General features: G+C 33.9%; 1 protein-coding gene across 1 annotated transcript in view; it reads left to right on the top strand.

Annotated features, from left to right (window-relative positions):
• SLC9B1 (solute carrier family 9 member B1) overlaps positions 1-12333 on the top strand; it is a 46244-nt gene continuing 33911 nt past the window's right edge. Inside the window, exons 1-2 of the mRNA XM_068542291.1 lie at positions 1-69; positions 2154-2292. Of these exons, the coding sequence (XP_068398392.1) occupies positions 1-69; positions 2154-2292 (208 nt within the window). The remainder of the gene's footprint in view (positions 70-2153; positions 2293-12333) is intronic.

The raw sequence follows: 12333 nt of genomic DNA, 5'->3' as shown, positions 1-12333 counted from the left end.
ATGTACATCACAGATCCAAAAAATGAACATTTGGAGGATAAAAACATCCAGTCATGTACAACTCCTCAGGTAAAAAATTAAAACTATATTGTAACATATGATGTGAAAACCATCTGATGCTAAAATTTATTTTTAAAGTTTACTTAATAGGTTTTTTTATATGTTTGTTTTAAAAGTGAGAAGTGGTCATTTTATACTATGAAACCATAGAAAATGAATTCATAGCCTATACTTATTGAATGTGAAAGATATCCATGACATATTAAGTAAAAAAGCAGGTTATGGAACACTAGTATATTTACATTTTTATTAATAAATAACACACATACTCTCTCCCTTTCTCAGTCTCCCTCTCTCTTTTACATACATGCACACATTTCTAGATAAATATATATCAATATGTTAGCAATGGTTAACTCCGAATAGTGGGATTTGGAATGACTTTATTTTTTTCTGTTTATCTATATTTTTTGTTTTTCTAAAATGATCATGTGTTATCTGGGTATTTAAAAAATAAACGATTCATGCTAAAAAAAAACACAACGAAGTGGTCATTTTAAAATAGCTAGTTTTAATATGTCCCAGGAAATGGGCAAAAGGAATGAAAACATGGAAGGGGTGACCATAGATTATTTTGGAACCAAAGAGGCAGATTTTAGGAATAATGAAAATTTGGCTTACTATTTCTTGCCATGTCCAGAATAAAGTTAGTAGTTTAGAGTACAAGAGGTAAAGAAAAATCTAAATTAATTAAAATGTTGTGCTGTACATTCGAAGGAGACCCAGGTTTTTATTTTTGCAAGTATGTAGAGTAAGTCATTAGACCTTTTGTTGACCTAGTTTTACTAAATAATAATTGCTCATAATTAGAATTATAAGTTGTTTATTTTTTAAATAGAGGTTTCTACGGTTCTTAAGGGCCAAAAAAGTCCTTTTTAAAAAATGTTTAAAATATTCACCATTGATTCTAATTACTTTATCTGTAAAGACTTCATCTTACTCTATGTCAATTTATTGTAAATTCTGAAATAATAAAACTTAAAATAATATGGTTTTATTGTATATGACCTTTCACCCACCCTAATCAAAACTCACCTTTGTGTCTTTACCCTGGACCTTTTGTATAGTGACAGACTTTCCAGAAAAAGGTCTCTATATCAGAACTCCAACAGATTAATCATGATCCAGTTTAAAGAACTTTGATTTTAAAGAGCTACATAATTCGTTTACATCAGCTGCTGTGGTGCGTCTGTCTCCCGAGTCATTAAATGCTTCCTCTTCCTTTCCTTAATCTGTCCAAGCTCTCTAGCCTTTGTTACCATTTCTTGTGACAATGTGATGTTCTCTCTCCACTGCACTCAAAAATATTATCAATACACTCAAAGCGTTGGCCTGCATGTCCACACACGTACATGCATATGCACACACACATGCATCATGATAACAGCAAGGATGTTTGAATATCGCTATACCATGGTTAACTATTCTGTTCTGTTTCTTTTTAATCTTTTGTTTTGGTTTGGTTTTTACCTTGGGAGAAGCCTTTCAATATTCTCACAAACTAAAGGTGTCTTTTTTCCCCCTAAATCAGCAGTTTTCATTATTAGACTAACTACCATTAAATACTGGAAGACTGAGGTATACCCATAAACCATCTAAATATGTTATCTATAAATAGTAGTGGAAAAAGCATGAACCTTGAATTTCTGAAAGCTTGATCTGTTTTTTCTCATTTTTCTTTGTTATATAATTTTTCAAATGAAATGAATCCAACTATATTTCACCTCCTTTCCAATTTAGTTGCATTTTAATTCTACAAAAGTTTTGTTGAATGATCTTTGGGAGTTAGACTAAGTAGGGACAGTTTTAATTATTCTGCCTGCACTATAGGCGCACTTATTCAGTTTACATAAATCACAAATGAATATGGCAGGGAGGCAGATCTACAAAAGGCTAAATCAAGGTGCCCTACAAAATACACTGTTGTTACCTCCCCAAATACCTATTGATATAGAGCATGAATATTCTTTTGTAAGTATAATTCTCCATGTTCACAGTAATAATATGAATTTAATTACGAGATTTGGTTGTCTCTTACATTCATAAAATTGTACAAGTCTATTTCTTAAAAGACTTTCTTGTTTTTACTTCAGATCCTCAAAGCTAGTGATACTAATGAACATGAAGAAACTAAGGAAACTGTCTTGGCAAAAACAGAGGAAACAAAACCACAGATGGAAAAGAAGGGTTCTTGTCCTCCACAAGGAACACTGAATAAAGCTATTACAAATGGTATGTGAAATAAGATATGTAAATGGATAGAAAATGAGAAATATATTTGACAAATATTAAAATACAAGCCAACAGAGACACTGCTTAATCTATACACCAGATCAGATGAGCAGCCCTATTTACAAGCAATATGTGGACAAAGAGGAAATAGTTCCTTAAATCTGTCAAAAATAATAATTGCTTAACAGATCTATATTTTAATGTTTTTTCATGACTTTTTATGTTAAATTTTGGAAATTAGAAACAGAATGATAGAAAGATTTTTATTTAAAACCTACTTTTGACATTTAGTTTTAAGTAGCTAGAAGGAACATTATACTTTTGCCAATATTAAGGTTCTTATTTAAATTAAGCCCCAAATTTTAGGCTGTCTTAAAGAGTTGTGTAGAACTTGCTTTCCCACTAAAATTTTAAAGCATCTCATTGTCACCAAATATTTATAGAAGGTTTTTTTTCCCCTAGATTTCTATATGATTAAACTTGAGAGAGAGAGAGTGTTTGACCTCTAGAAGTACAGATCTCACAGAGAATAAAAATTAGATTAAAATATGATGAAGGATTAGTATTTGAAGTTTACATTGTTTTTCTTTGCTGCTTGCTAACTTTAAACTTTGAAAATTTTATTAATTGATGTAGTAAATTCATTTAGCAAAGGTTGCTTTTTAATTAAAATCAGTATTTTTAAGGCTCTGAATCTGAAGTAAACTTGAACATCTGCCCATGTAAGTGACTGGACTCCTTTGTAAATATAACTTCTGCACATAGGTCTCACATACACATCCCCATGACCTTATTTAGGGGGCAGTTTCTATGCAGCAGATGTTAGAAGTAGGGCCGGTGCATGTGGAAGAGAGGGAAATGTATTGGTCACCAAAGATTATCCATTGAGGTTGAGGACTGTGGTTTGCTCAGGAACTAGTTGAGGAGTTTTATAACAACAAACTTTGATACTTCTAACTGGTTTCCCCCTTTGTTTTCCTTCATTTTTGATTTTGCAAATTTAGAGAAATTAAGGAGCTTCATGTTTCTATCTTGGGGGTCTATATTCTTGTACTCTCTTTTTCAATCTGTCTCTCTGTCTCTCCCCCTCTCACATACACACCCTATTTTCAAACTAAACAAACTCTTAAAAGAGTGTATACTCTGGATAATAGAAAGAAATAGAGCTGCGGTTTGTCAACAAGTCATGTTTAATTCAACAATCCTGCAGTGTACACAGGTTAAATTAAATAAGAAATCTAAACTTTCAACCACATGTAGAAATCAGTCTCATCACTTTTAATCACACTGTTTATATCTTACTTGGAGGTTGGCTTCCCTAATCGCAAAGAAATGGATACTCTAGGGCAATAAGTTTAGGTTTTAACTTTTTTGTTTCTTTTCAGTTTACTTTGAATAAAGGTACTAACTTATTTCCATTAAGTTATTTTTCCTTTAAATAAGTGAAAGGGAAGCTTTATTATACATCCAACTATGATTTTCAAATAATCTTGGAACCAAATTTCTCCATTAAAATCTTACCACTAGTTTCATAAAGTAAGCAGTCTTGGAAGTTTAGAGCTCAAAAATAATATCCCAGACAATTCCAGTTTCTGGTCCAGCATCATCACTCCATCCTTACAACAAATAAAGAGCTGAACAAACTGAAAAATCACCAACTCTTCGTAGTTCCATCAAAGAAGTGAGGTCACAGGGCAAATTACTGCCCCCCAAATTAGAGACAGGTTGATGCAGAGAATCCTAAGTTAGAGCAGAAACCTCTGCGGGAACCAGTAGCGAGGGTAGGAAATTCGTCAGTTAGCTGGAAGCTCAGTGTGGGCAAGTCTGAGAGTTAAAAACTACAGGAGGAGCCCAGTCACGGTGTTGGGGGACATCCTTTTGTGAGTTGTACCTCCAAGAGCCATCTGTCGGGGAGAGAGAAACGGTGACCACCGTGAGATACACCAGAGCATCCTGTTCTTAATAAAACCTGCCCTCAAGAGAAACTGTTTTATCAGAGTATAACCTTTGGGAACTTTATTAGCCTAACCAACTAAGGAGAAGAGAGATACCCAACTCCAGCCCTCTCTAGCCATCCCATACAACCTAAGGGGGTGAAAAAAGAAGAAAGAAAAAAGAAAAAGAACTTGTGAAATTTACAGCCCAGGGCACACAGGCTCACTAAAAGACTGAGGCCTAATCATAGGACTATAGAACTCTTCTTCTCCCCCTACAACTTACCGTCACATTACCATAGGTCCTTTTACCAGAACATCATGTTCCCTTTTAAACAAAAATATATAAAATGTATTAAAAGGCACAAAACACATTTTGAAGAGACAGAGAAAGTATCAGAACCAGACCCAGATATGGCAAGGGAGTTGGAATTATCAGACCATGAATTTGAAACAGCTCCGACTAATATACTAAGGACTCCAATGGAAAGGTAGACAACATGTAAGAACAGATGGGTAATGTAAACAGAGAGATGGAAATGCTAGAAATCAAAAACACTGTAACAGAAATGAATGCCTTCAATGGGTTCATTAGGAGACTATGCACAGCTGAGGAAAGAATCTGAGCTTGGGGATTTGTCAACATAAACTTTCAGACCACAATGGACTTAGAAGTATAATTTATTAACAGAAAGGCAGCTAGAAAATCCCAAAATACTTGGAGATTAAACAATATACTTGTAAATAACACATGGGTCAAAAAAGAAACCTCAAGAGACATTTTTAAACATTTTGAATTAAATGAAAATGAAAATACAAGCTATCAAAGTTTGTGAGATGCACTGAAAGCAGTACTTAGAGGGAAAATTATAGCATTGAATGCATATATTAGAAAAGAAGAAAGGTATGAAATCAGTTATCTAAGTTTCCACCTTATGAAACTAGAAAAAGAAGCAAAATAAATTCAAAGTAAGCAAAAGAAAAGAAATAATAAAAATTAGAGCAGATATCAATAAAATAGAAAGCAAGAAATAGAGAAAATCAATGAAACCAAAAGCTTGTTCTTTGAAAAGATAAGTAAAATTGATGGTCTCCAGCTAGGCTAACTAAGAAAAAAGAAAACACAAATCACTAATATCAGAAATGAGAGAGGGAACATCACTACAGATTCCATGGGCATTAAAATGATAATAAAGGAACATCATAAACAACTCTATGTCCACAAATCTGATAATTTAGAAGAAGTGGACCAATTCCTTGAAAGACCCAATCTACCTAAATGCACACAAGAAGAAATAGGTAACCTGAATAAGACTATACCAGTTAAAGAAATTGAGTCAACCATTAATAACCTCCCAAAACAGAAAGTATCAGACTCAGATGATTTCACTTGTGAATTCTACTAACTATTTAAGAAAGAAATTATACCAATTTTCTACAATCTCTTCCAGAAGATAGAAGCAGAGGGAAGCTTGCCAACTCATTTTATGAGTCTAGTATTACTTTCATACCAAAACTAAAGACATTAGAAGGGGGAAAAAAAACCCAATATCGCTGATGAACATAGATGCAGAAATTCTCAATTTGTTGTAATTCTCTATATTAGCAAATAGAACTCAACAACATATAAAAAAAGTATACTTTACAACCTTGTGGGATTTATCCTTGGTATGCAAGGTTGGTTCACATTTGAAAATGAATTAATGTAATCCATCACATCAACAAGCTAAAGAAGAAAAATCACATGATTATATCAATAGATGCAGGAAGAGCATTTGTCAAAATCCAATACTCATTCATGATAAAAACTTCAGCAAATTACAAGTTCTTTGTCAACTTGACAAAGAACATCAATTAAAAATCTATAGCTGCCATCATACTTAATTGTGAGGAAATAGCTTTCCCAGTAAGATCAGGAACAAGAAAATGATGCCCTCTCTCACCACTCCTTTTCAATATTGTGCTGGAAGTCCTAGCTAATATAGTTAAGACAAGAAAAGGGTATAAAAGGCATACAGACTGGGAAAGAAGAAATAAAACTGCCTTTGTTCACAGATGACATGATTGTCTCTGTAGAAAATCCAAATAATCTAGGGAAAAAAATCTCCTGCAACAACTAAAAAGTGAGTATAATAAGGTTACAGGATACAAGGTTAGTATACAAAAGTCAGGTTTTTTTCCTATTTACTAACAATGAACAAATGGAATTTGAAATGAAAAAATATCACCATTTACACTAGTACTCCCCGAAATGAAATACCTTCATATAAATCTAACAAAATATGTACAATATCTACATGAGAAAAACTGCAAAATTCTGAAGAAAGAAATTTAAAAACTAAATAAATGTATAGATTTTCCATGTTCATGGAAGACTCAATATTGTCAAGAAATTAGTTCATCTTAACTCTATCTATAGATTCAATGCAACTCCAATTAAAATCCCCACATGTTGTTTCATGGTGTCGACAAATTCATTCTAAAGTTTATATAGATATTGCGAAAGACCAAGAATAACTAACACAATATTGAAGGAGAAAAATTAAAAATTGAAGACCTGACACTACTCCCCTACAAGACTTACTATAAACCTACAATAATCAAGAGAGTATAATTTGGTGAACAGGATGTAAATATATTAATGGAACAGAATAGAGAGCTCAGAAATAGATACACATAAACATAGTCAGCTGACCTTTGACAAAGGAGCAAAGGCAACCCAATGGAAGAAAGGTAGTCTGGTGCTAGATCTACTGGACATACACATGCAAAACAAATTAATCTAGATCAGACCTTATGCCCTTCATAAAAATTAACTCAAAGTGGGACATAGACCTAAATGTAAAATGCAAAACTGTGAAACTCATAGAAGTTAACATAGGGGAAAATCTAGATGACCTTAGTTATGGTGATTACTTAAAAAACAAAACAAAACAGGAAAGGCACAATCCATGAAAGAAATAATTGATTAGCTGAACTTATTTAACATTAAAAACTTCCACTCTGTGAGAGACAATGTCAAGAGAATGAGTACACAAGCCACAAACTGGGAGAAACTATTTACAAAACACACAACTGATAAAGAACTATCCAAAATATACCAAGAACTTTTAAAACTCGACAATAAGAAAACAGACAACCTGATTAAAAATGGGCAAAAGACCTTAAAAGGCACCTCACTGAAGAAAATATACAGATGGCAAATAAGCATATAAAAATGTTCTCAACATCATATGTCATTAGGGAATTGCAAATTAAAACAACAAAGTACCACTGCATATCCATTAGAGTGGCCAGAAGTCCCAAACACTGACACCAGATGCCGGTGAGGATATGGAGCAACAGGAACTCTCATTCATTGCTGCTAAGAATACAAAATAGTACAGCCAATTTGGAAGACAGTTTGGCAGTTTCTTACAAAACTAAATATACTCTAACCATACGATTCAGTAGTCTCTCTCCTTGGTATTATTTACACAAATGGGCTAAAAATTTATGCCCACAAAAACCTGCACACAAATGTTTATAGCAGCTTTGTCCATAACTGCCAAAATTTGGGGGTGGGGTTGCTTACACTGTTTGTTGTATCATACTCCTGTTTTTTTTCCAAACACTCCATCATCTCATAAAATTTTTGTTGTTAATAGTGCTTTATTGAATTATAGTCAACACACCACAGAGTGCACAGATCTTAAGTGTACACAGCTCAATGAATGTAGACAAATGTATACATTTGTCAAAAACCATCGCTCACATCAAGATGACACAGAAAAGTCTTGCAACAGTATGACTTTATTTATCCCTCTTCTGCCCTTGTGCTAGATTTATCATATATTTTACTTCTACATTCTTATTATTTTTGCTTTAAAAAACCAAAAGTCTTTGTTTTAAGTTTTAAAAAAATTCCCTTATATTTGTTCACATGTTTACATTCTCTGGTTCTCTACATTTCTTTCTGGCAATCTGGGCTTCCATGTGGGATTCTTTCCCTTCAGCCCAAAAAACTTCCTTTAATGTTTCTTGTTGTGTAATTGTGCTAGTAATTAATTCTCTCAGCTTTTATTTGTCTGAAAATGTCTAATTTGGCCTTTTTAAAAATTAAAGTACATTTGACATATAACAGTTTCAGGTGCATAACATAATGATTTGATATTTGTAAATATTGCAAAATGATCACCACAGTAAGTCTATCATTCATGGTTAAAATTTTTTTTCTTGTGATGAGAACTTTTAAGATCTACTCTTAGCAACTTTCAAATATGCAATACAGTGTTCCTAACTATAGTCACCATGCTGTACATTACCTCCTCATGACTTATTTTGTAACTGGAAGTTTGAACCTTTTGACCCCCTTCACCCATTTACCCACCCTCCTACCCTCTGCCTCTGGCAACTGTCAATCTGTTCTCTACATCCATGAACTTGATTGTTTTTTTTTTTAATTCCACATATAAGAGAGATTATATGGTATTTGTCTTTCTCTGTCTGACTTATTTCTCTTAGCCTAGTGCCCTCAGGGTCGGTCCATCTATGTTGTAGCAAATGTCAAGATTTTCCTCCTTTCTTATGGCTGAATAATATTTCATTATATATACATATATATACTATATATAGTACTATATATATGTATATGTATCTACCATTTTTAATCCATTTATTCATCGATGAACACTTAAGGTGTTTCCATATCTTGGCTGTTGTAAATAATGTTGCTATGAACATGGGGATGCTTACATCTTTTTGAATTAGTGTTTTCTTTGGAAAAATACCCAGAAGTAGAATTACTGGATCATATGGTAGTTCTAGTTTTAATTTTTTAAGGAACCTCCATTCTGTTTTCCATAGTGGCTACATCAATATACATTCCCAATGACAGTGCATGAGGGTTCCTTTTTCTCCACATCCTTGCCAAAATTTATTACCTGTGGTCTTTTTGGCTATAGCCTTTCTAACAGGTGTGAGGTGTTATCTCATTGGGGTTTTGATTTGCATTTCCCTGATGATTAGTGATGCTGAGCATCTTTTCGTTTACCTGTTTGCCATCTGTATGTCTTCTTTGGAAAAATGCCTGTTCGGATCCTCTGCCCAATTTTTAATCGAATTGTCTGGGTTTTTTTGCTATTGAGTTGTATGAGTTCATTGTATATTATGAACACTAACCACTTATCATATATAAGGTATGCAAATATTTTCCATTTGGTAGGTCGCCTTTTCACTTTGTTGATGGTTTCCTTTGGTGTGCAGAAGCTTTTTAGTTTGATGTAGTCCACACCCCCCGCCCTTCTTTTTTTTTTTTTTTTTTTTTACTTTTGCTGCCTTTGCTTTTGGTGTCAAATCCAAAAATTCATCACCAATACCAACACTTAATACCTATGTTTTCTTCTGAAAGTTTTATGATTTCAGGTCTTATGTTCAAGTCTTTAATCCATTTTGAGTTAATTTTTGTGTATAGTGTAGATAGAGGTCCAGCTTCCTTCTTTTGCATGTGACCGTTCAATTTTCCAAATACCGTTTATTGAAAAGATTGTCCTTTCCCCATTGTATATTCTTGGCTCTTTTGTCATAAATTAATTGACCATATATCAGTTTATTTCTGGGCTCCAGAATGACAAATGACCCAGTGATCTATGTGTCTGTTTTTATGCTAATACCATACTATTTGATTACAATAAGTTTGTAATATAGTTTGAAATCAGCAAGCGTGATACCTCCTTTGTTCTTCTTTCTGACCTTTATTTTTCAAGTATATTTTTGTTGGGTATAGACTTCAAGTTCACAGGCCCTGTTTCCTTTAAGTCCTTTTAAGCTGTTCTTTCATTGTCTTTTGGCTTCCTTTATTTCTAATGACAAGCCAGCATAATTCTTATTGTTGTCCCTCTAAATGTAATTTGACTATATTTTCTGGATGATTTAAACTTTTTCTTTTCATCTTTGATTTCTACAGTTTAATTATAATGTGACTAGGCATACTATTCCTTGTATTTATCCTGCTTGGGCTTCACTAGACTTTTTGGACCTGTGTATTGTCTTTCATCAATTTTGAAAAGTCATCTTCTCTTCAAATATTTATTCTGCTCCATTCTCTCTCTCCTCTTCTTCTGGGACTTCAATTATACATATGTCACACCATTTCATATTGTTTCATAGGTTTTTTCTTTTAAAATTAATAGCATTTTAAAGCAATTTTTTAGATTTACCTAAAATATGAGTGGTAGGTACAGAGAGTTTCCATTTAACCCTTTACCCCCTCATACACACACACAGTCTCCCCTATCATTAACACCTTACATTAGTGTAGTATATTTGTTACAATTGATAAACCAATATTATACATTATTATTAAAGTCCATAAATTACATTAGGGTTCACTCTTTGTGTTCTGTGGGTTTTGACATATTTATAATGATATGCATCCATCATTACAGTATCATACAGAATAGTTTCAGTGCCCTAAAAACTTCCTGTGCTCTGGTTATTCATTCCTCCCTCCTCCTGGAATCCCCTGGCAATCACTGATTTTTTTTTTTACTGTCTTCATAGTTTTATAAACTTTAAGAAGTCCTCTTTATTCCTGGAGACTTTCCTCTCAGAGACCTCCTTTTCTGCTTCCACCTATGTGGTTGTTTTCTAGGTCTGTGGAAGACTGTTATCCTAGAACTTCCTTTCAATGCCCTCTTGGTTTGGATCCACTGTTTCCAAGATTAAAATCCTTCATCCTTCCTGGTTTCCTCCTGGTTTTGCTAGCATACAACCTCAAGGAAGTGCCAAAAAAAAAGGATACATGACAGCTACACTTTCAGAGACCTCACATATATGAAAACGTTTTTATTCTGCTCTCACATCTGATTAGTTGGGTATATAATTCTAGATTAGAAATAATTTTTCATAGAATTTTGGAAGGGTTTATCTGCCGTCTTCTAGTATCTAGAGTTGCTGCTAAGAAATAGTATATAAATCTGTTTATAATTCATTTGGAAATGGCTTTTTTCAAGGTATCTAGAAGATTTTAGCATCTTCTCTATATCTTTGCTTTTGCAACATTTTACAGTGATAAGTGTAGGTATGGATCTTTTTTCATGCTTCGTATTGAGCATTTAGTTGACCTTTTCAACCTGAACACTAAAAAAGTTGCATATTATTTCCTTGATAATTTCCCCCCGCCCCTCCTTTTTTTTTTCTTTATTCTCTTTTCTGGTCAGATATTGGACAACCTGGACTGGTTTTTATCTCATATTTACCACCACTTTATGTTGCTTTCTGTTCTAGGAGATTTCCTTTACTTCATTTTCAGTCTTTCATTTTTCCAGTTTTTCATTTCAGCAATCATATTTATTTTATTTTATTTATTTATTTATTTTTAAATTTTATTTATTTATTTATTTATGGCTGTGTTGGGTCTTCGTTTCTGTGCGAGGGCTTTCTCCAGTTGCGGCAAGCGGGGGCCACTCTTCATCACGGTGCGCGGGCCTCTCACTATCGCGGCCTCTCTTGTTGCGGAGCACCGGCTCCAGACGCGCAGGCTCAGTAGTTGTGGCTCACGGGCCTTGTTGCTCCGCGGCATGTGGGATCTTCCCAGACCAGGGCTCGAACCCGTGTGCCCTGCATTGGCAGGCAGATTCTCAACCACTGCGCCACCAGGGAAGCCCATTCAGCAATCATATTTATTTTATCTCCAAGAATCCTTTTTGTTCTCTAATTGTTCCTTTCATATGGTATTCTATTCCTATTTCATGTACATTCTCAAATCTCTGAGAATATAATTTAAAATTTTTGTTTTATTTCATTCTGGTCCCTGAATTATCAGTTTCTTCTGAGGACAGTTTTTCAGTTTGTTTTGCTTGACTTTTCCTTTTCTTGCTGCTGAGTTTTGTTTTATGTTAATGATCCTCGGTTGTCTGATACTTAAGAAGGAAGGTCTCAATAGCTTACGCAGATATACTATGCTGTTGTGAAGGTAGGACTGTTTTCTTGTCAGGTCCCCGCTCTGAGACTATCTTCTGCCTGGGACAGGGCAGGACAAAGCTTTATTGACTGATGGGCTTTAGTTTGTGGTCAATGGACATAGAGCTGACTATGAAGTTGTGGGCTTTCCACATACCAGAATGAG

The sequence above is a fragment of the Eschrichtius robustus genome, chromosome 4 (genome assembly GCF_028021215.1).
Source record: "Eschrichtius robustus isolate mEscRob2 chromosome 4, mEscRob2.pri, whole genome shotgun sequence".
In the NCBI taxonomy this organism is placed as follows: Eukaryota; Metazoa; Chordata; class Mammalia; order Artiodactyla; family Eschrichtiidae; genus Eschrichtius; species Eschrichtius robustus.
This window is presented reverse-complemented; position numbering and strand designations above follow the sequence as displayed.